The following is a 25800-nucleotide window of genomic DNA, read 5'->3' as shown; positions in this document are numbered from 1 at the left end:
TGGCATTGTAGATACTCAGGTGATATTTCACCCCACACTTCCTGTAGCACTTGCCAAAGATGTGTCTGTCTTGTCGGGCACTTCTCACACACCTTACAGTCTAACTGATCCCACAAAAGCTCAATGGGGTTAAGATCCATAACACTCTTTTCCAATTATCTGTTGTCCAATGTCTGTGTTTCTTTGCCCACTCAAACCTTTTCTTTTTGTTTTTTCTGTTTCAAAAGTGTCTTTTCTTTGCAATTCTTCCCATAAGGCACTCCTGAGTCTTCTCTTTACTGTTGTACATGAAACTGGTGTTGAGCGGGTAGAATTCAATGAAGCTGTCAGCTGAGGACATGTGAGGCGTCTATTTCTCAAACTAGAGACTCTGATGTACTTATCCTCTTGTGTAGTTGTACATCTGGTCTTCCACATCTCTTTCTGTCAGTTGTCCTTTGTCTTTGAAGACTGTAGTGTACACCTTTGTATGAAATCTTCAGTTTTTTTTGGCAATTTCAAGCATTAGATAGCCTTCATTCCCAAAAACAATGATTGACTGATGAGTTTCAAGAATTTGTTTTTCTTTTTTGCCATTTTTCTTTTACCTAATATTGACTTTAAGACATGCCAGTTTATTGCATACTGTGACAACTCAAAAACAAACACAAAGGCAAAGTTAAGCTTCATTTAATGAACCAAATAGCTTTCAGCTGTGTTTGATATAATGGCAAGTGATTTTCTAGTAACAAGTTACCAATTTAGCATGATTACTCAAGGATAAGGTGTTGGAGTGATGTCTGCTGTCTAGATTTGATCAGAAATTACTTTTTTCAAATAGTAATTGGTGACTGAGGTGGTTATTCAGGAAAACATCTTTTGTGTTCTACAGAAGAAAGAGAGCCATGCAGATCAATGACAAAAAATATTTCACCCATATTTGGGTGAGCTATACTTTTAAGTCACTGTTGTCAGTCAAACAGTTGAGATAGCATTGGAGTATTTCCTTTGGGAATGTTCTTTTTTTTTTCTTTTTATGCACAAGTTCTGTGGCAATATGCTTTGTTTCTATTCTCAATGCCTGCAAGCTATATCGCATTTCACAGTTCAGTACTTATAAATAAAATTAATTGAGGCACACTCTTGTCAAGCAGATTTGGGTTTTCATCGCCAAAAATGGATGCCCATTTAAGGTGATGTTTGCTTGATGTTTGTTTTTTGTTTTTTTGCCATTTTGTGCTGTCATCTTGCATCTAAATGTGTTAACTAGGAGGTCACAAATGTGAGAAAATTCTAGATGAAGGTATAATTTAAAATGATAGTTAAACCAAAAAATGAAATTTGTCAACATTTGCTCATCCTCATGTTGTTCTTAACCTGATGTTCTTTCTTTCATGGTACACAAAAGGAGATGTTAGGCAGAATGGCAGCTTCAGTCACCATTCACTTTCATGTTATGGAAAAAACTATGCAATGAAAATGAATGGCAACTTGAGACTAACACTGTCCAACATCTTTTTTGTTTCACGAAAGAATGTCATACGGGGTTGGAACAACGTGAGAGTGAGTAAATGATGGCAGAATTTTCCTTTTTCGGTGAACTGTCCCTTTAAGGTAAGAAACTAAGTGCATAATAAATCAATTGTAGAGGAATACACAGGTGTATTTACTGGCTTTCACTGCCACTGAGGCGAAATTGGTGTGAAAATAGTTTCAGATATCAACATAGAATCTCAGTGTATATGCTCAAGGCAGAGCCTAATATTCTTTTCATATACACTGATCTAGGAAAGTGCTGAATTTATTAATTTAATAAGCATGAGAACCCAATCATGCATTGATGGGTTGATTCACAAAAGTATGGATAGGTAAAGACAGATGAGAAACCATTACTGAGAACTATGGGGAATAACATGGTAAGTTCTGATAGAATGAGCACTAAAGGCGTTAATTGGTAATTGTCTTTCCATAAAACTTACATGTGAACAGTCTACCTCAAGAGGTTAATTATTCACATATGGCAAATTGAAAGAACAGCTTCCAAATTTTGACTTCAATATTCAGTTCAGCCATTGCTCTCTTAGCTAATTGCTGCTCCCATGTGTCCATAAGTGAAAATAGCCACAGAAATGAAGTAAATGGGTATGTAGGCCTAATGTTGTGACTTTGTGTGGTACACAGGCAATGCTTAAATTGTAATTAATTAATCTAAATCGTGAGTAATAAAGGTGGAAGTGGAATTTTTGGATCAAATATATCATATGGATTCAAATGATATTGTTGCAGAACCATTCTTTTAAAAGAAAAGGAGGTACATGTACAGCTTCTGTGTCCTTTGAGACTAGCAGGATTCTGACTTAAAAGGCAAGAGTGACAAAGAAAGAAAAGTGTTTTTAGTTGTTTCCATTGTACAAAATCTGAACTCTGCTGTCAAACTGGGGTGATCAAACCAGGTTTTATTAGAAACAAAACATACAATACTGCAAGAAATGGCTTATAAATATCAGAGCAACAGATGAAAAAAGGCAGCTTTCACATTCCGCAAGTCTGTGCTTGGAATAGGGCTCTCAACCCTTCGCTGAAACAGAAAGCATCAACGGCGAAGAGATGCGAATGGGGTCTAAAAATAAGCCTTTGTTCTGCGCTGTTGGCTAGAGGCAGCGTTGAAGTCCTCATGTGTAATTGGCTGCAATGGCACTGCTTTCACCTTCCTCGACAAGGCCAACAAAAACGTCTGCTGCAGGTGTGCTACAGCAAAACCTAGTTTCCTCCCTCCATTCAACATGAGGTTTCATCACAGAGATTTATAAATGTAAACGTCGGATTTAAAGGGATTGTTCATTTCTGTCATTATTTACTCACTGTTATGTTGTTCCAAACCCATATGCTGTTATTTTGGCTGTACAACACAAAAATAAACAATTTTAAGAATCTTTAAGCAGCTTTTGCCATTCAATAACAAGACAATAAACAATGAAAGTATTCCATACAACTTGTGCATTAAATTCCAAGTCTTCTAGAGCCATACAATGGCTTTGTGTGAGGAACATATTTAAATTCAAGTTGTCATTCGCTAATGATTAGATGTGAAGTTCTAGTCTGCGTCGGTATCCAGATAAAAAAATGCTGGAACCACATCACTGACGTCAAAAGGTATTGGATCTTCAGCATGAAGTAAACAACTACATGCCATTTTTAATTCTGGATGTGATCACAGTCTAGGGGAGGGCAAAATTACCAATGAAAAAATGACTTCAATTTCAGGCTTTTCCTTACCCAAACCAATCATATGGCTTCAAGAGACTTAGAACATAGCATATGAGTCATGCGGACTACTTTCAGGATCGTAAATGGTGCTTTTTGGTGAGTTTTCTGTCTTTTTTGGAAATTGATAGACCCAAGCCACTATGAACTGTTGTTGCATGGCAACTGCATAATGATTCTTCAAAAATCCACTGACAAAATAACAGCATACAAATTTGGAATGACATGATTGTGAATAAATAATGACAGAATTTCTGTTAGTGGGTGAACTATTCCATTAAATATGTGGCCACAACAATTACATAGCTAAATATATTTATTTTGATTAAAACAGCAACCAATGTCTCATTCTGATGCATATTCAACGTTTAGTGTTAGTGAGTGAATGGCATTTGCCTTTTTTATTTTCATAATATATTATTAAAGAATAAAATTTCCCTTTGCAATCAACTAGACTCTTTTTAAAGATCTGGGATCTATATATGCACAATATAAATGGGGAAAATGGAGGGCAGGGCTAATGTGACTCCACTGGATTTGTGTTTCTGGGCTTTAGAAGAGGGACAATGTGATTGATGAGTGGAGTCTCAGGACTTTTAGGCAGCGCTGGACACTGCCAGCTTTTTCAAATGATCCATGAAGACCTGAAGACTCACGTCATCTGTCAGAATGGGCGCGCCAGACTCCTACACAAACACACATAGATACAGGAAGTGTGATTTAGGGTTTCTGTGTAAAGATACATCATTAAGGATAAATTGTTAACCGGTTTGATTGATTTCTTGAAAAGAACCTATTCTAAAGAGTGATTCGCTCTAAATTTGAACATCACTATGGCTTACGAGCAAGTTTTACCGTACACAAGAGCCCATTTTAGAGCAGAGCCTAACTAGAAAAAGACATATTTTCTAAAAAAAGAAATCCATTATCATGGTAACCCTGTTGATTCAGTCAGCCAAGGTGTGGGTAGAACAATATTAGAACAAGCTGAGACATGTTTATATAGTTATACAACAACAGCCACTGTTACTGACAATATTTTTCACAAAGGAAAATGGGCTACACAGCACTCACCTGCCCCCATGCATACATGTTGTTATGTGTCTGAGATGGATTCACTTTGGAGAGGAGGAAACGGGCCTGGAAAGACAGGTGGGGTGAAAAAATGAAATCTTGGTCAAATTTCAGACCCTAAACACAGCATACGTGGTCTATTAATATGCAGAGCTGCAGCCAAGTCTCAATGGCCCATTACAGTAATACAACCTTTCCATGAGTTGGGTTTAAATTCCCCTGCAGTTATTTGTGCACATAACACTGCAAAGACAGTAGAGGTGGGCAGAGTGCAGAGGAGTGTTTTTATTTTTTGTAAAAAAAAAAACTGTAAATAATATAGTAAACGTGCACAAATGGGTTATGTTTGCTGTACTGTATATGTTTTATTTATTTAAGTAATCAACAAATGAACACATAATATCAGCAATCCGGTTTGCCTATATGCACTGTTTGACTTCTCAGACAGACACTGTGTGTGTCTTACAAGCACTAATGTAAACAGAATTGGCTGCGTGCATCGGATAATCACGCTCGATCAGCATGTTTTCACTATGAGTATACGAGCTTTAAACTGTTATCGTGGTGCTTTTTTGTGATTGTTTGGCTGTCTGTTCCAGAAAACAAATGTATTATATGCCTGAAAAGACTGTTTGAGTTGCTGTTTGTGTGAATGAAAACGCATCTGCCTAATAAGTAGACGTGGCTGCATGCATGGGAAGAACATGTTTAGATGTGATGGCTGTGAAGGTGCAAGCTGTGAAATCTTATCGTGGTCCTTTGGTGACAATTAATCTGTTTGTTACATAAAATAAACATTATGTGCTTGAAAAGACTCTGAGTAGCATTTTGTTTGACAAATGACAACCGCTACTAATGTTATCAAATGGCAGCAGGCATCAGAGGAAGATCGCATTTGATGTATTGACTGTGCATATACAAGCTGTAAACTTTTTATCGTGATACTCTGGTGACGAGTTGGAGGTATGTATATAAAATAAACTTATTCTGTAAAAGACTGAACGAGTAACTGTTTGAATTCTATATTGATCTGCTGTTTTGCTGTTACTGATGTTGTGCTGTTTGGCAACCATAGAAAGCCCACAGTTAGGCTAATGAACTATATTAATAGCAATTTTTTTAAGATTATTAATATATTTACTTCTTTATTGAACATTAAAAATGTTTTTTATCATGTTGCTATCATTTGATTATAGCCATTACAGGATGTTCTTTACTATGGATTACCAAGGATGCTAAAATTTGATTCTGTTCCATAAGCTGCCTACCTAGAAAGCATTTTAAAACAGCACACGCCATCGTTAGTAGTTCTCAAGTGACATTATTTAGAGGCTTGTGCACATCTTTTGAACTATCAATGGAGATCCTGATCCGTGGCATAAGAAAGTAGTTTTTATTTTTTGTGAAAGTCCTTAGTTTTTACACATTTTTTGATTTACTATTTCTTTGAACTGTTGTATAACAGCAACATCACACTCACAATCGTGCTGTATGGCCCGAAGTCAGTTCTTAGTTTAGTTTTTCATAACAGGGCTATGAATCGATTTAAACGTTTTAACTAATTAAATCTCACAGTTTTCTGTGATTCATCACGATTAATCATGTACGGTACATTAAAACAAACCTTAAAATATAAATTGCATTAAACAGCCAACTATTAATCTCAGAAACTGATGTGTTAAATTTCCCATCCACTGTTTTACATTTAGTTTATTTTTTAGTTTAGTTGTTTAGTTTATATTTTAGCTTTTAATTTGGTTTAGGTTTTTAGTTTAGCTTTCAAGTTCAGTTTAGTTGACACCTAAATATATAAGAATTCAAGAAAAGACCTCTTCAAATTTCAGAACTGAGAAATTATAATGTGCTGTACCTGGCTGCCTCCATGCTCTGTGTCTATATAGCGTGGCATGGGGAAACGGGATTGTAGAATCTCTTGGGCATCGTCCACTGGAGCCTGCAGCAGATGGCGGAAGTTCTCATACTCGGGCATGTCCTGGTATCCTGCTTTACGCCACTGAGACACCGTCTGTAAGAGGCAAAACACACTGTTTCCCTCAAAGGCAATCAACATCTACTATATCTTAAACAGAATCTGACAGGGCTTGCTTACAGACTAGTGATAGTAAATGCATTTTTGAGCTGTGATTCTAAGGGAACATCTCACTCCATTTGTTGCATTTCATTAGCATTTACTTCACCAAGAAACCTCTACAAGCGTTTCATCAGAAAATGTCTTTCCGCTGACACACAGCCAAGCTTAAAATTTTTTCAGTGCAAAATTGGCTCAGATTTCATGAGCACAGATTATTTAACAGTTCAGAGCAAAGCAAAGTTAAAAAAAAAAAAAGGCTTGGCATATAACCAATGTCTATTGAGTCACGGGGTGCACCCTGAGTGCAATCTTAAGACAAGTACTTTGTGATTCTAGATCTCACCTCTCCATGATAGATCAGAATCTGGAAGAAAGTGTCCATGAGGAGGATACGGTCGGGCAAGATACTGCTGCTGTCCAATAACACAGGCTACAACAACAAGAAACAAAGCCTGTTATTGGACTGTCATTGTCATTAGATGCTGTGATAAACATCTTTCTTGGAATTGTCCCCCTCTCTGGTCCCAGAGCCAGGGGAAAAACTGTAACTGACATAAACCCTCCATTAAAAGTAGATTAGAATACAGACACGTCAGTTTGAGTTCCTTATTGTACCAATGGCCCTCATGTTCTTTCATTTACTCTGAACTACTCAACATTAAGAACTATAGATCAGTGGTTCATTACATTGGACATCAATCAGCCACTAGGGCTGGGCGATATGTCTTCATTTATATTTTGATATTTTTCAGCCTATTGACGATATTCAATATATATTTCGATAATTATGTATTTGCTTGAAATCGCTCAAAAGTGTTTTGTTTTTTTTAATCAGAGGAACCATCATTTCATGCAAACAGCCACTGTAGCCAAGTAGATTCAATACTTTAAAAGTCATTAAATAAATATCTATTTAAAAATATTTAGTATTTTATTAAATACACACAAAGGAGAATTTAATTCAATAATTTTCATTGATATGCACTTCATATTCATATACAATTATACATAGTAGCTTAATAAAAAGCATTATTTGCCTTCAAATGCTTTTACTAATACATTTTTGTGAATGAACAAGGTGTGCAAAGCTAGTTCACCAACTTATTTTTGAAACCCCAGTTGAACATTGCCCAATACAAAATGAATCCTGTGACAAGTCAGGTTTATTATTATAATATAATGCCGAATTGTAATTATTATTCTGATTATTAGATTTGCATTATACAAAAGTAATATATTTCTGTCCTGTTTACTTATCTCCAACTGGGGCTTTTATTTTGACACAGAAAGTGCTGTCGTATTTACTTGAACATCACAAGGAGCTTTTATTGCAACACCGAAAAGGCAAAGTGTATTTGACAGTTTACAATGTCCCGCCTTTCCTGAAACGCTGCTATTTCCTCCTTTTCTGTTATTCTGTGCCACGTTTGTAGATTTGTATAATAACTTGTAGCGGTTAATAATGTTTGGAATTGCGTGAATGCTTGAAGCTGCATTACTTTGATTAATAATCACATATGACCAACTCGTTATTTTGATGTTATTTTGATGAATTGTGCATCCTTATAGGATAGTGAAATTAGTCTACTGATTTGATCTTTATGAAACTTAATGGCAAATGAAAGCACATTAAAATCGAGATATTCACAATATTGGTAAATTTGACATTGTCAGCATAATTATCTTGATTCTACTGTTAATATTTGATATATACCCCAGCCCTAACAGCAACCCAACACAGTAAAATTGGTTATTATACAAAACTAAACAATGTCAGAGAAGTCGCTGTTACCATGGAAATGGGGATTGAGGAAATCTGGCAGTGGTGAGTTTGCTTGCAGGTTAGTTACCCACTTAACCCACTTTAAGTTAATACGGGATGTTGTCAGGGTTTATTTTGCAATAATGATCAGCTGACTGTACATCATCCTTACTCGTATGATTTATATGAGAGTTGTATGTAATCTGATCTAAAGTGAAGTTTATATAGGTTATATATGTTGTATGTCAAATAGACAAATTGGGCAAATTAAATCTCATGATGATGTGTTTTATATCTATAAGTTGAAGAATATGCATGAATTTGGGATCCCTCAGGGAAACCTCTATCCACAAAGCCCCTCATGTGTAAGTCAGACCACACAAACATTAAATGTGCAGCAGGAGACAGCTAAACTGCATGTTTACCTCTGGTGGGCCACTGAATGAGTATGCATACAGGATGGGCTGTATCATTATGAGAGACTGTGTCAGGTCCTGCCTCATGAACTGGTGTCTGTAGTAGGTGCTTTCATCAGGGCTGTTGTTGAACACTTGCAAGAATGGAGATCTTCTCAGATGGAACATGAACTGCCAATAGACAATGTCATTTTTACTTTGTTGTGCAGGCTCAGGTGAGATCACAGCTATACATTACCACATAGTTTGAGAAAGGAGGCACATACCTGAGGATACAACGAGAATGTCTCGGAGAAACGGAACGAATTGGGATCATCCTTATTATAATCACCAAATTTCTGGCACTGCAAATGAGAGAAATACATCCTGTTTTTTGTGCTGGTATTTTGATTAAGGAACCATAATCAGCTTTCTTAAATATAAAAGCTTGCCTTATACATTTCAAGCTACACATAAATTACATTTCAAGATAAAAAAAAAATACAATACAGGATTGAGCAAGTATCTTGAATACCAATTAGAAATAGGGCTGGGCAAGCTTCATTTGAATGAACGTTCTTTTACTCTTTGAGCAACCCTTTACAATGCGAGTAAATGACTTGCATATGCAACAAAAAATGTGTTTGAAAAGCCACTGGCTGGAAACTTAGATTTCACTCGCCAGTGAGTAGTATATTGGCAAAGACGTTCAGCACAGAGATCCTTTCACTCCATGTTGAGAGTAGAAGTTTGATTTGACTTGTTTCGTGTAAAGTGTGTCCAAAGAAGAGATTCCCGCAATCCATTTGTCATTGAATAATGTCTCTTTTAGTATTCTTTCTATTCTTTACAGTCAGTTGTTGATCAAAAACAACAAAACATTTCATTCTAATCACAAGAAGCCATGACTGCACTCGTTAATTTGCGCTCAATCAAAACAATTAGGTGAGACAATCACTTAAAGAGACAGTGCCATTTTAGCACTTGTTGTACATATCAATGGAAATACTTATAGATAATACAAATTATGCATGTAAACGTATAAAAAATTAACAATAACTTTATATGCAATTACAAGACATCATATTCATTGATGGAATACATAGCATTTGTACATTTTTAAAAACGCTAAAATATGACCAAAATTATAAAACCAAAAATAATGATAAAATAACATTTGTAAAACATAGTTGTAATGTACCAATTTATAAGGTCCCCTGAAAAATTAACAGCATTAGATGAGAGAGAATTATTTTCATTTGTAAACAAAATTTATATTTTAACAGTAATATACCCAAAATAATCCCATCAGGGAATCTGTTTCAATACCTAGCCCTAATAAGTGTTGCACCGATACAGAAATTGTATCCGATTCCCAATAATATTTGTTTTTATCCATAATCAATATGAGAGATCAGTTTACATAAATACTAGGTTCATTTAGAGTTTGTGGTGCTACTTTACTCAGTACATCCAAAAAGACAGGCTGTTCTGAAAGACTCACCAAGCGGATGAGCTGACGGTCCAGCCACCGTAAAACATCTGGTCCCTCCTCCGTTTCAGCCCTGTAGATGGCCAGACGGGCCATTAGAATAGCAGCGGCCTCCTGGTCAAATGACGCAGCGATGCTCTGTATCTGCGTTTGAGCATCAGCCCAGCTGAAGAAGAGGTTGAGAAGGACATGTTATGACCTTGCATCATCAATCCGACTTGCATTGATTCATCTTCGCTGCTTGCATGATAAAAAAAAAAAAAGTATTGAAGAGATGTATTCAAAAAGCAACAGACAAATCATTCATCAATAAGTTAAGTCAAAGAGCTCTATGTTGTTTCAGGCACTTAAGACACTTTTAGTACTCCTGAAAGCTGAAGTAGCACATTAGTCTGTCTAAGACTGAATTTACTTTTTGAAGGCGTGTTGATTCTTACAAAGACATGCTACATTCTAAAAGTGGAATCTTTTGATGTCTTCAGGAGTTGTCATGGAAACTGGTTGTGATTGTTGAGGATAACAAATGGTCCAAACCGTGATGGGAGACATCTATAAAAAGATGGTCACTACTGACCTCAAGCACAATCTGCACTGTCACAATATTTTAGTCCAATGCTTTTTCCTCCTGTCGAATATCCTACAGATCAAATAAACCCTGAAAAGACTATACTGATGTATTTCTTCTTTTACAGTCAAGCAAGAGGACACTTCAATAAAAGACTATCACTTCTCCCTGGCTCAAAGCAGCTGATGAATTCAGAATAATCTGTGGCAATTCAGGGTTGAAGTATGACAGAATTGAAGATCTGAGTACCTTAAATAACAAACATCAATGGTTGACATAAATGTGTAACACCAGTGATGGACTTACTTCCTTGCAATTGTGGTTACTCTGATGCGTCTTTGCCCACTAGAATGCTGATATTGTGTTACGTACTGTATGGCTCCACGCCCACCCTGTGGGATGGGAGCATTGTGCTGAGGAAAAAGAAAACCAAGTGAAGATTGCTCAATGTTTGCTCAAAAATGTGCATTCAACACCTTTTTCAATGACACATAAATGTTCAATTAAAAACTGTACATGGTGTGTGCTAAGGGACTCCAGTCAGGCTTCCTAAGCAACCAATTGGCCCGGTTGCTAGGTTGGGTAGAGTCACGTTGGGCTAACCTCCTCGTGGTCACTATAATGTGGATTGAGGCAAGTCACTATACCACCACGAGGACTTAGAGCGCATTGGGAATTGGGCATGCCAAATTTAGGAGAAAATATATATATATTTTTTTAAACTGCATACGGTTTTATAGTGTTTAAAAAGACCAGTTCACCCCATAATATGAATCCAGACAATACTTTTCCCCTTATGTTCTTACAACCAGTATCTTTCCTCTGTGGAACACAAGAAGAGAGTGCATATTCAAACTTGCCACATCAAGAAATGTTGCACCAATTTTAATGTAAATGACACTAAATGGCATTTGTTCTTGATGCGTCAAGTTTAAATATGAGCAAGTTTGAAGGAGAATTCAGGCCAAAAATCTCCTGAATGAATTTAATTTTGGCATGCTCCTCACACAAAGCTCGTTTGGCCTGAGAAATATTTGGAATAATTGGAATATAGCACACAAGTCAAATATACAGTAGGCCTAGTCATATGAACTCCTTTAAAAGGTGCTTGGTTTGGTCTTTTTTGGAGTTTAAAGGCCCCTGTCACCACCTGCATTCACTGTATAGCAGTGCAAACATTCTTCAAGGCTTCTCCTTTTACATTCCACAACTAAAGACAGTCATGAGAGTTTGGAACAACATGAGGGTGAGTAAATTATGACAATTTAATCATGGCCCATAACTGTTCAACATGAGATTGCAAAGTGATTGCAATTGTCCAGATATTAATTACAATCAAGTGCAACTGAAGTCTACATATTTTCATTTTTTCTATAACCAATTATACTGTATAAGATGCAATTTCCAGCTAATTGTGCACTATTGATATAAAAAATAAAATAAAAGCAAAAACAAACATTACAAAAGTTATTTAATCACAAGTCATGCGTAATATCATGTAAATGCGTAATATCATGTAAATGCGTAATATCATGTAACTGAGGGAAAGACAAGCTCTTCTTAAAGGCGCTGAAGTGCCAATTAATTATTAAGGCTTAAACCGCACTAAGGTCATGCTTCTTGACAATTACACCAAAAAACATGAAGAACAAAAAGTCGACAACAGCAACAAAAGGAAGGATATTGAATCTCAAGCTTTGTGTTTGCAGAGTAGTGCAGTTCTAGCCTCCCCATGCACCTTTTGTCCACAGAAACTGGGCTCTCTAAATGTTAGATGCTTTAATTTCTCCTACATGTGATTGTAGCTGTTCACATAGTTTTGCCTCAAGGCAACATGTTTGCTGTTTTACAGCTGGCTGAGGCAGGTACTGATATTTAAGATGGAAGGGAGGTGGGCTTCACTATCACTCCCAAAAGAGCACAATGTTTGGTGAAGTTGTGCTAGGTGAAGATCAGCATGAGTTCTATTACTCCCATCCAGCAACACCTTCCCTGGAGCTTGGCACACGGCGCATATAACATGATCTCTTCACAGCTAGCAGTTTGATCTTTGCCAGATAATGAGTATTTGGTGTTCTCTTGACTTTAAATGCCTACATTTGAATGGCAATGTAAACATGCAGTAGGTGGCTTGACAGTTTGCAGTGGACAGCAGTGGTTTATGGAGTGCTGATGTCTGCTATGTTTGGGAACCTAGCATAACTGTTGGTAGGGTTATGCGACAAAAACTTGCAGACAAGGGGGGGCCTGGGTAGCTCAGCAAGTAAAGACACTGACTACCACACCTGGAGTCACAAGTTTGAATCCAGGGTGTGCTGAGTGACTCCAGTCAGGCTTCCTAAGCAACCAATTGGCCCGGTTGCTAGGGTGGGTAGAGTCACATTGGGTTGACCTCCCTGTGGTTGCTATAATGTGGTTCTCACTCTTGTTGGGGTGCGTGGTGAGTTATGCGTGGATGCCATGGAGAATAGCATGAGCCTCCACACATGCTAGGTCTCCACGGTTATGTGCTCGTCAAGCCACATGATAAGATGCGTGTATTGACTGTCTCAGACGCAGAGGCAACTGAGATTCATCCTCCGCCACCCGGATTGAGACGAGTCACTACGCCACCATGAGAACATTGGGAATTGGGCATGTCAAATTGGGGAGAAAAAATAATAATTATGCAGACAGACACCTGGGCTCTCACCCTGAGCTTCTGGCGTTGAGCGTCTCCATCATCCCTTTTGGAATCCATAACAGTCTTTTCCTAGTGCAGGGCTACACCAGCAATAGTGCCCTCTGCCAGGGCAGTGCATTTTTGTTCTTGTTGTTCCAGATCGCGTCAATCCATTCCATCACTTCGGCCACTGTCGATAAGTTCACAAAGATCTGCTTAGCCCTCAGCTACACCGGGATCTTCAAGGCGCACAGGGCCAAAGTCATCCTTGCAGTGGTGTGGATGTATAGCCCTTCAACGCAGCTCCAACATTGCTTGGTTTTGGTAGTTACGGCTACAGCGAGACAAAGTTCCTCTGTGTTCCCCACTTCCAACCGTCCAGCATCGGCTTCAACATGCTTTTCATGGGGCTGGGAATAATCGTTCCCATTCTGCTGATGTGCTTCATGTATGGATATATAGTGCATATAGCCAAGAACCAGGTGCAATGAGGGATGTTTATTCAACTCTAATTATGAGTTTACTACAAGTAAAACCCATTAACATCTTTGTTGATCTCATAATTACAAGTTGGAAACTTTATTACATTTCAGACTATTCTCACTTGAGCAGCAGTTTCAACAGTTAGCAACCTTTAGACATATTCCAGTTTGATATGATATGTGTATAAGGAGTATAAAATGTTATTTAAATAATTTTTTGAAGTTTGGAAACAAAGAAAAAAATAGCAAGGATCTAGACAGATTATAAAAGGAATGAATCAATAAAATACATCACAAATGTAACATAAGCTTCAGACAGTGCAAGTCAACATTGCTCTTCAGCTAATGAAAAAAGCCAGTCTAAAATCATTAACTACATGTTATGCTTTGTGAGTTGACAGTGTGCCTTTGTTTTCTGGCTGCCATATATCGTTATTTGCTTCTATGAGACGTTGACGGGCAAAGACAGCTTTCAGCCTACCTCTGCTGTTGCCACATGGCTTGTGCTCTCAATCCATGGATCAAAACTAGATTATTGTAATGCATTACTGGGAGGACGTCCAGCAAGATCAATAAATAAACTTCAATTGGTTCAAAATGCAGCAGCCAGAGTGCTGACGAGAACCAAGAAATATGATCATATTAGCCCCATTTTATCATCGTTACATTGGCTACCTGTTAAATTCCATATTGATTTTAAAATTCTGTTAACTATGTACAAAGCTTTGAATGGTCTAGCTCCGCAGTACTTAAGTGATCTTCTACCACGCTATATTCCAACACGTTCATTATGATCGCAAAATTCTGGCCTATTAATAGTTCCTAGAATATCAAAATCCACTAAAGGAGGAAGATCCTTTTCATATTTGGCTCCTAAACTATGGAATAGTCTCCCTAACACTGTTCGAGATGCAGACACACTCTCTCAGTTTAAGTCTAGACTAAAGACTCATCTATTTAGCCAGGCATACACCTAATTTATCCATCCAACCCACAATTAGGCTGCTTTAGTTGGGTCTGCCAGAACCAGAAACCAGAAACATTGAGCATGATCTCCAACTCTGCAATAAATTGAATAGCATCTACACTTACATCTTTTTATTTGTTTCCCTGTCTCAACCTCGGGACTCCAATCCTGAGGTCACCAGAACCGGCTGGATCCAGCACCATTCCTGCTTCATGTTGGACTCCACTGCTACATGTCGCAGAATGATGATGACTAAATGCAGCCGGTGCCAGCCAAACATCACTTCAATCTATTATGACGGACTTCAGAGGATGAAATTATGCCAACTCCAACCTGCATCACCTCGGTCTATTTATGGACTACGATCCTGAAATGAAATGCTTAGACTAACTATTGCCAACAAAAGCCTTCATCAGCCAATTAACAAGGACAATTGCATCTATGTGAACTTCTGCAATTAATCAAGATGGACTTCAAAGACTTTGGTCATTAATCTTACAGTTCAAACACAATCGATGTTTAATCACTGACCCTTAACACTTAGTTTAATAATTTTAAACCATGATTTTAACTATACATAATTAATATTTACATTACAATCAAAATGTTAGCCAGAGGGGAACTGGCCCCCACAGTGAGTCTGGTTTCTCCCAAGGTTATTTTTCTCCATTAATCAACATCTTATGGAGTTTTGTGTTCCTTGCCACAGTCAGCCTACAGCTTGCTCACTGGGGTTATTAATACAATTATCATTTAATTATTTTTAAACACTATTAAAAATCGTATTTTATCGAAATTACACAATGATGATTAATCGACTTTATAGACATTACAGTTTTATCGTCTGTTAATGCTGATATTCTGTAAAGCTGCTTTGAAACGATGTGTGTTGTGAAAGGCGCTATACAGATAAAATTGACTTGACTTGACTCAAACTAAGAAATACTCTTAGAATGTATTTAATGTGTAATTAGAATACAAAAGGCAAGTACCTTTCATACAATGTAAATAGGGTTGGGCTGTATGACGTTTTCTACTGCATGACGTTAAAAATATATAACTGGTAGAAATTCTGCTATATTGCTTATATTAGTGTCAGGACTGCTTTGCATTATTTACACATGGGAGAGAAAATTCAGTGTCCCAAAATGTCAAGATAAAGGTAAGCTTGTTGATAAAAGGGGTGCAATTTAAAAAGTCCATCACCAAGAGGAAAACTTTACTCTGCCAACGATTTTGCAAGCCAGTCATCACTGAAGGTGAAAATATGAGTAACCTCTTTTACCACCTAAAGATAAACCATGCTAAGATGTACCATGAGCACCAAATCTCTGCATCTGGCAGGCTATCAACCAATAAGCAAAAAGAAAGAATTAACTGAGATTCTAAGTAATTTTGCAGAGTCATCCCATATAACAAAAACGTAATAACAAAATGTTCAGCTGACGTCTTATACTAAACAACCATATTTCAATTGCTTTTTAAGTCAACCTTACAAGGTTGTTCTAATACCAAGTGACAGATTAAAAACTCTATTTGCAATTGTCTTTAGTGGCAAATTAAATGTAACTGAAATACATGATGCAATGTGCTTAAATTGCAACATTTAGTATATAATTTTATAATTTAATCATAATTTCTGGGCAAACTGAATTTTCAGTGAACAATGACTTATTGTGAAATGCATGACGGCAAACATTAAAGGGGCCATGACATGAGGAATTACATTTTACTTGATATTTTCACATATTAGAGGTCTTTGTACAATAAAAACAAGCTTCAGAACTCAAAACTTCCCCTCACTGCAAAAAAAAAGCATTTGTTGAAACCAATCTGCCAAAATTACTCATTGTCTACTTCTTCCACATTATGTCATGTCACACTGTGGTAGACATTTGTATCTGACCGACTCCACAACAACACCTACTTTACCTTATTGCTACTTATTAAAATAATAAAAAAAGCATGTCATGAATTCTTTAAGGTCATGCATACTCGGAGTTGTCAATACAAAATGTGGAACAATGATTACTGTTGAAAATGTAATGTTATGTTTTTCTATGTATTGTGCAATAACTTATCTGCTGCTGCAGCGTTCTTTTGGGAATCACTAAAAGCTTTAAAAGGTACTGCAGTGAAGCAATGCTTTCAATTTAAATTCACTAGGGGGAAAATAATCCATGTTTGAAGAAAGTTTGCCCTCTAGTGGGCCATATGTAGTTATGGTGCAAATTTACAGCAAGTTTCAGACTGCACATAAATGAAAACGCAACTGAAGCTGTATTAAGTTGAATGTCGGCCACTTATAATAGTAGTGCCACTTCAAAAGGATGATTTAGACAGCTTTACAGCACAAAAATGTAACTTATTTTACGGTAAAAATGATATAAATGTTCCACATTTCTGTGGGTCATAGACTATCACACATTTTAAAATATATTTTGGTTAAAGAGTAGGGCTGCATTTAAAAAATATTTTGATAATCAATAAATCTAAAGATTATTAGAACAATTACTGCAACGATTAATCATTAGCTCTTAACTGATTATTCTGCTTGTGCCCCGACTTAAAAGGTTGTATTAAAACATGCTTACTAACAATAAAGAGGACAAAATCATCTTTTAAAAATACCTCTAAATGACATTCACTGAATTAAAGGGGGAAAAAAACACTTTTTATTAAGTTTATTAAGTTAACTTTCTTTAAGTGTATTTTGTACACAAGAGTATTTTTTCACTTGGTTATAATTCTGCGAGTGCAGTAAAGAGAAAACATACCTATATTCAAGATCTATTCTCTAAAAGCAAGTATAAATATATTATATACTGCTTCTCAATCTTTTATTCAAGGATTTTTATATTTTAAAATATTTGTATTTTTAATATTCAACATTCTCAATTTTTTAATTTTTTTAAATTCAATATTCTCAATATTAATTTATTTCATTACAAAACAAAAATTGTATATAAAAAAAAAGGTTTTTGAAATTGATGACTTGGACCAAATAATAAAGAAAATAAACCAATAAGTGCCCAACATAGATGGGAACTCCTTCAATACTGTTTAAAAAGCATCCCAGGGTGAAACCTCAAGAAGCTGGTTGAGAAAATGTCAAGAGTACATGTCTGCAAATTGTGACTACTTTAAAGATGCTAAAATATAACACAGTTTTAATTTATTTTGGATTTTGTTTAGTCACAAAATAATTCCCATAGATCCATTTATGTTATTCCATAGTTGTGATGACTTTACTATTATTCTATAATGTGAAAAAAAGAAATTATAATGAAGAATGAGTAAGTGCTTCAAAACTTTAGACCGGTAGTTCTAGATATTTATATCTATATTTTCAAGATAAGAAATGCACAGTGACATATATTATGATTCAATAAGTCGCGAGCCATCATGCTATAATCTAGCTGCAGCAAGTGCATGGTTGAGAGACGAGCATCCCCACGAAAGAATGTGCCTCATCCGGGTGCAGTTTCAATCTCTCCTCTGACATCTGACATTTGAGCAACTCATAGAAGAGACGCTGACCACACAGAGTAATGCCAGTTTCAGAGTTTGTAGTTATTTACATGATCTGCTTCTGTATAATTTGAACTTTAATAAAGCTATAATGCATTAAATATAACTGCATTTATGATGTAACTTCAGGGTGTTTCCTTTAAAGTCACTCGACACGCACGTTTTGCTTCAGTTGAGCGGAGCAGCAGCTCCAATTATTCCACAACGAGAGTGCTTCTGTATTTACTTATTTTGTGTTTTTCCATTATAATTCCCTCATACTTTGCGATCTACATCCCTTGAAAGTTTAGTATGCATCTGGACTGTGAGTGGTGTAATTCTTCATCTCCTTTCTGTGCTGCTCTCATGTGCCATCATTAGAGTTTAATGTTATCTCATGTTAAGTTAAATGAGATCAAACGACTATTCAACAATGTATTTTTCTGTCGACATTTGTCGATTTATTGTCGATGTTGTCAATAATGTCCTATTAAACAGTTTAGTGTGTTACACTGTTATTCGAGCCTAAAGCGTTTTCGACAAAGCCAAAATAGTGTAAATAATAATTGAACATGCAAGGCGTGCGCAAATGTAGAATTGTGAGAATGAGGAGTGTTCGAATTCTGCAGCAGCAGATTCCATGTAGGCCTAAGCAACAACACAACATTACTAGTCTTAATGCCAAGGTGCATTGTGAGGAGATCCTAGACATATTAAACTTATGTACCTGATTCACGACCTCAAAGTAGAATGCAAGTGTAGTATTTGGGTCCAGTCCACAAATCTTCCACTGACTTGTGCCACCTGTTCCAATTTCCTACAAGAAGAATTCAAAATGAATGCCAGCATGTCAGAATGTCAAATATATGCAAGTTAAACTGTTATCTATATGATTTAAAAGGAATGTGCTTCTTACATTTTCTGACACACAAGGACCTTTGGCATTCAGTGAGACACATGGGCCGATTGCTCCAGAAATCTTAATCTCTCTTGAAGTCTGAAATAATAGTTTTATGGCATTATAAGAAAATCCATATGTAGCACAACTAAACCACCACACAAAACAAGACCACTGGAACATTTTCTTTTCCGAGAATGACATGAGTATACAAATAAATAAAAGAAAACCAAAGTACCTTAATCTCAAGAGTCCCTGCCAATGCCATCTTAAAGGCGGCTTGCACATCCTTAGTGAAAACTCTCTGGAAAGTTTGCTTAAACAGGGATGTGTTGAAAGAGTCTGCCATCACCATATAACCCCTGTTGTTAAGCGACAAGGAGAAAGCTTAAAAATCAAGAAGAAATCTTTGAGTGGCCCTAAGAGCCAGAGGTTGCGACTTGTGTTTTACCCATCAAATAAAGAGAAACTTTGTTGATTGCAAAAGCATTTGGGCTGTCTTCAAGAATACAAGCTATTGTACATTTAATCAGTACAAAAATCCATAAGAATACAATAAAATGGCATAATGTTACAGGAGGAAAGTTTAGCAATTGTTTTCACACATTTTGATTAAAAGTCTACACTGAAAACTGCAACAAGGGGGGTGGAAATACTTCTAGATGTGTGCCAAAGTCATCTTAAATTGGATTTAATTGACACCAACTCATTTTAAAAACTTGTTTGTTTATTTTTCAGTCACTCACCCTGTGTAGTTGGTGCAACACTTCATTTCTAGTAATCCTGTCTGGTCTAGGGCGCATGCATAAATATCAATGATGTGTCCATTGGCAGCGGCTCGATTGGCCAAGGCTTCATAGTGCTACAAGGGAATGCAAAAATACTTTTACCATGTGAATGATGACAATAACACATTCAAATGCAATATGTATTAGGATGACCAGATTTTTCAACAGATGTTCTATTACATTAAGGTATGTCATTATTTTATATGACGATGGTGTTTATTTATTTTTTCAGAAATCAACACTCCAATATTACAGTGTTCTGCTGTGAAATGTCAAATTGTTAAGAAAGTAGACATTCAATTATAATTATATACGATTAAAGGCCTTCACTATACAATACAGCTACATTCAGATACTCCATCTCTTCAATGAAATAATCATTAAGAGCAAGAACTAATAACTTTTACAAATAATTAATGCTAACAACAAATACAGGAGGTCTCACTTTAGTGGCTTTCTTCATGAACTTGGCGTTGTCTTTCTCGATGTCATGCCAGGATCTAATAGGTGTTTTCAGTTCATCTCCTACCACCATGCCTGGACCCTGCGTGGCTGGACCCCCAATGAAAGCCATGATGCGAGCACCGGTGTTAGGGAAAGTGCACTACCACAAAAAGGTAAATAGGGAAGACAAAAACAAGAAGGAAAAAAAAGAGGCTATTTTAAGTAGCCAAATCAATTATATAAAATATAAACTGGCATTATAATACCTTACTAGGGGTTCAAACTTTTTGATGACAAGGACCCCAAATACGACGATACCCTTGCAAGGGACCCCCCTTACTAAGATATAAAGGCAGCTTTATATTTCCATGCATGAAGACCCCATTTTACTGTGAGAGAAAAACAGTAAGTATAATATTATAAAGATAACTTGTTAGCGAAATTAAATTATTTTCTTATGGTACTAAAGCCAAAATAAATTATGAAAATAATCTGTAAAATATCTCCAAAAATATTTGTTTCGTGTATCTCTTTTCATATCTTAGTTTCCAAACAGTCTTTACAAAGCACAATAAAACACGAATGTCAAAATTTGTAATGTTATTTTTTTTGTTGTTGGTTTGTTTTCCTTCACATTTTAGCACTATTATTAAAAAAAGTATTCCACAGACCCCCACGCACCCTCCAGACTAAAAGCCTGGTGCATTTGACAAATAGCACGTTTATGAATATTTTTCAACAACAATATTTCAGGTTACATATTTTTTTTTATACATCTATAAAGGGAATGTGTAAATTGTATGTTCTTTTTAATGGTTTTATAATCTTGAATGATTTGATCCATTTTCAACTATTTTGTTTTTTAAATAAAAATATTTCATGTAGTCCCTCAATTTATAAAACTGCATAACTTTTATACAAAAAGTAGAAAATATGTGTTTATAATAGTATTACATTAAGATTGACATGTCACACTGTAGGATGATTTACATGTCATGTCATGGTAATACTATAAATAATTACAATCACCTCCAATAATCCAACTGCAATGGAAAGAGCCACTCCGAGTGATCTCAGAGGTCTTTTGCCTTGAGTGACCGGCCAGGGGTCTCTTTGCAGCTCTCCCAGCAAATCTGTTAGATTCATATCTATCTTCTGTACAGGCTGAAGGAACCTGAGTGCATTTACAGTATATACAGTGACCACCAAAGACCAAGACAACTCAAAATGGTATATGGTAACTATATATTAAAATTAACTTACCTGTTTGAAGGAGGAGCTTGAGGCTGCTGTGGCCCTCGGCCTGCCTGTGCTGCAGTTTGTTTTGTCAACCCAAGCATCTCCTGTATGCAAGATTTAAAATATAGTACATTTAGGACAACCGTATTGAGATATCAACTGTTTCATGCACAATTTAATCTTAAATGAGCATTTGATCTAATCTCATGAGCCAAAAGGACTAAAAAAGTTTTCCAAACTTCACCTGCAGCTGCTTAGCGCTGAGATCTTTGGTGCCCCTAAAGACGTAGCTTTTAGAGATGCCTTCACAGCCCAGCTCATGAACTTGGACCATGCGTCCAAAGGTAATTAGACCCACCAGGGCAGTGGGAGGCAGCAGGCTGAGAGACATCTGAAGAGACTCCTTCAGTGCCTGTAGATCCTCATCTTCCACACACGTGTCCACCACATACAGGAAGTTAAGGGGCATCTGTGGACCACGCTATAGAGAAGTCAGAAGCACAAAACTAGTTACTTGATTTCCGACTTTTAGAAACATTAGGACTGGGTAAAAATATAGACTTTCCGATGCATCTCAATCTTCATTTGAACATTCTCTACATCGATTCTTAAATCCCAATATCAATCTTTTACTTTATGTGCAACTCTCCACAATGCAAGTAAAACACTCACAATGAGACGTATTTCTCGCTATGTGACTAAAATTGTCTGTGATTAGCCAGATATATATCCTGTTGAAAAGTTGCTTAAATGGCAAGCTTTACCTGGACAACATATTCAATTGTGGAAAATTGTGGAAGCAACTCAGCAGGCTGGTTCACCTCCGATATCCCAGCATAAGTTGGTGGAAACTATAATATAAAATACATTTAATTAATTAGTGGTCTACCAATAGCTGATTTAAGGACGATATACAATATTTACTACAAAATATGATGCTAACAACACTGCTGAATTTCAATGAACACTATAATAACTCAAAATTCACAAATAAATATATGACAATTTGTACTATCCACAAAATGCAATGACCACTCCTGTTAATCGGCCAACCGCTAATCTTAAAATGGCCAAATATTAGCTGATTATTCGCCCTGGAAGATATATTGGTCTATCGCTATTACTAATCCTTTTAACAAATTTACATCAAATCTACAAATTTAAAACGGCATAAATGTACCTGATTTCTCTGATAACAGAAGTTGCATGCCCACAGTTTTGCTCTGTAATCCACTTGACTGATTTCATAGGGAGGGGTAAAGGAAAGCACACAAGCGTAAGAATATTAGGGCATCTCATATCTTGCATCCAGCCTCCACAATAAATGTCTTTCTTTGGCAATAAATGCAATGGGGGAAAAGAAGATCCTCCATCTGTGAACTCATTATGCTGTTGGAAACTGTTTGCCCTGGTTTAAATGGACTTACCACAGAGGATTGAGAACAGCTCGGCACGTGGCCCGACTACACAGCACAGGCTCGTATTGAATTGGGGGAAGATCCGGGCGCTCTTTTAGGGGGGTGAACAGCGAGGCCACTGGAACCACCATACGCGTGGCTTCCAGACGACTGGATGGCCAAACGTTCCAACTAAAACGGATGCCATCCCTGTCCTCGTTCTGCTGGATGAACTCCTGGAAGGTTGCCATAGCACCCTCTGGGAACTATGGGTTAGGAAAAGTTTGCAAAGAAGGGACAGAAATGTGTGCCATGATGTATTTAGATAAGCCTTGGAATCAGATCTGTGGGTATATTAGGAAATGTACTACATATAATGGGCTGTCTGTCCAAGCTGAATCATCTAATCACCTGCTTTACCCTTTGGACACTAGGCAAACTTTAACCATGACATCGTTAAAATAAGCTGTAATGATCAAAGATAAGATATAAGCTGAGCCAAAAACAAAGCGAGCTGCCAACCAAGAAAACATTTTGCAATGCAACCAGGACACCCAAAAAGGCTGCCTAGCTATGTAGCTCACTTGGTTTTGAGACAACCTATACAGCTCTGGAAAATTATCAGTTTCTCTGGATATACTATTTATAGGTACTGTGTGTGTGTTTGAGTAAAATTATATATATTTTTTTTATTCGATAAAGTACTGACAACATTTCTCCCAAATTCCAAATAAAAATTGTAATTTAGAGCTTTTATTTACAGAAAATGACAACTGGCCAAAATAACAAAAAAGATGCAGTGCTTTCAGACATCGAATAATGCAAAGAAAACAAGTTTCTATTAATTTTTAAACAACACAATACTAATGTTTTAACTCAAGAAGAGGCTTGATTCATGTGTCCTTCACAAAGATGAATCTGCCAGATTCCAGCGTTGCTGAAGCACCCCCAGATCATCACCGATCCTCCACCAAATTTCACAGTGTGCGCGAGACACTGTGGCTTGAAGGCCTCTCTAGGTCTCCAGCTAACCATTAGATGACCAAGTAGAGGATCGGTAATGATTTGGGGTGCTTCAGCCAGGCTGGAATCGGACAGATTCATCTTTGTGAAGGATGCATGAATCAAGCCACATACAAGGTTATCTTGAAAGAAAGCTCTGAAAATGTTCCCCAACTCTGAGGATTGTTTTTTCCAGCAGGACAATGCTCCATGCCACACAGCCAGGTCAATCAAGGTGTGGATGGAGGACCACCGGATCGAGACCCTGTCATGGCCAGCCCAATCTCCAAACCTGAACCCCATTGAAAACCTCTGGAATGTGATCAAGAGGAAGATTGATGGCCACAAGCCATCAAACAAAGCCGAGCTGCTTGAATTTTGCGCCATGAGTGGCATAAAGTCACCCAACAGCAATGTGAAAGAATGGTAAAGAGCAAGCCAAGACACATGAAAGCTGTGATTGAAAATCAGGGCAATTCCACCTAATATTGATTCTCTTCCCAGGTTAAAACAAAAATGTTAATTTTAGTTAAACAAATACCTTTAAATAGTAAATCCAGAGAAACTGATAATTTTGCATTGGTCTCATTGAGCTCTCCAGAGCTGTATTTTATCTCAGGTTGTGTCTATGATGCTCAAAAATGCTGTCTAGGTAGGCAGCTCAATGGATTGAAAACAAAAGGTATGTCTCTTGTCGTTACTATGATACCCAAAAGATTTTGAATCACATCCTAGCCTATATTTCTTTCTCTGTTAGTTGTAACCATGGCCATGATGCCCAAATCTGCTGTCTGAGTAGGTAGCTCACTAGTTCACTAGCCATGCCACATGTGCAGAAGAGAAGAACACAAGCAAAATTAAGGAATACATTGCCATGCATATAAAATAAATAATAATAAAAAAAAGTATCCAAAATAAAACTACAACTTTTATGGTAAAAATTAAAAAGATGCAAAAATCTTTCAAATAAACTTTTTTGACCCTTTTAACACCTTATAGCAAAAGATTTAGGGCAATGCATCTAAAAAATAAAAAATAAATTAAATAGTCATTATAGCGTTAATTAAACAGACACGTCCCAGATTAATACATATGTTCAATTTAATTAGCTTTATTCAAGTTTAGTAAAACTATGATTCCACTGTGTCCACCTTCCAAATGTAGCCACAGCGAGCTGATTCGATAGTTTAAGAGGTAAACATCAACTTACATCAACATAAAAGCAATGTTAATATAACAGACCAACTATAAACATACAATTTGAATGAACATTTGACAGAACAGCCAGTTCATTTGACCAGCTTGTTGATCTACACATAATGCTTCATACACAGCAGTGACTTCAAGCTAAATGCCCTTTAAACATTCGATTACTTAAAATACAGTCCACTTAACGGCTCATAATCGTCCAAATTGACCAAATCATTACAGTAATGTAAACAATCATCTATTCTGAAAGAGAAGTGGTGTTTTTACGTACCTAAAATATTGATTTTGTGTCTCGCTCTCTCGGTCTGTGACAACGCGCACACAGGCTCGCGCGCGCTCCCGAGCTGATGACGTTGTAGAGCAACATGGAGTCAGTGCCACGTCAAGAGCCCAAAACGCGTTCAAATGAAGGCGATGGGTTTTAGTATTCAACTTATCTTTGTGTGATAGCATTGTATTCTTCTTTCTAGAATTTTTGAGTATCAACAAATATTTATATAAATTAATCATATCAGAAAATGTGCAATTTCCACCATGGCATTTATGCAATACATTTTATGACCGACTTTTATTAATGAT

The 25800-nt window shown here is 36.7% G+C and overlaps 1 protein-coding gene across 1 annotated transcript; it reads right to left on the bottom strand.

Moving 5' to 3' along the window:
- Positions 1-2420: 2420 nt before the first annotated feature.
- sec23a (Sec23 homolog A, coat complex II component) lies at positions 2421-25587 on the bottom strand. Its single transcript, XM_052154175.1, has 20 exons — positions 25493-25587; positions 23041-23276; positions 22794-22851; positions 22378-22464; positions 21858-22094; positions 21638-21717; positions 21404-21548; positions 20376-20534; positions 19889-20004; positions 19381-19504; positions 19161-19241; positions 18972-19061; positions 10930-11036; positions 10071-10224; positions 8854-8931; positions 8597-8758; positions 6753-6839; positions 6188-6343; positions 4318-4383; positions 2421-3929 (listed from the first exon to the last, which is right to left on the bottom strand). The coding sequence occupies exons 2-20, from the start codon at positions 23259-23261 to the stop codon at positions 3840-3842; spliced, it is 2298 nt and encodes a 765-aa protein (XP_052010135.1). The 5' UTR covers positions 23262-23276; positions 25493-25587; the 3' UTR covers positions 2421-3839.
- Positions 25588-25800: the final 213 nt, after the last annotated feature.

The sequence above is a fragment of the Xyrauchen texanus genome, chromosome 22 (assembly GCF_025860055.1).
Source record: "Xyrauchen texanus isolate HMW12.3.18 chromosome 22, RBS_HiC_50CHRs, whole genome shotgun sequence".
NCBI lineage: Eukaryota > Metazoa > Chordata > Actinopteri > Cypriniformes > Catostomidae > Xyrauchen > Xyrauchen texanus.
The sequence above is the reverse complement of the archived record's forward strand: the minus strand, read 5'-3'. Positions and strand labels throughout refer to the sequence as shown.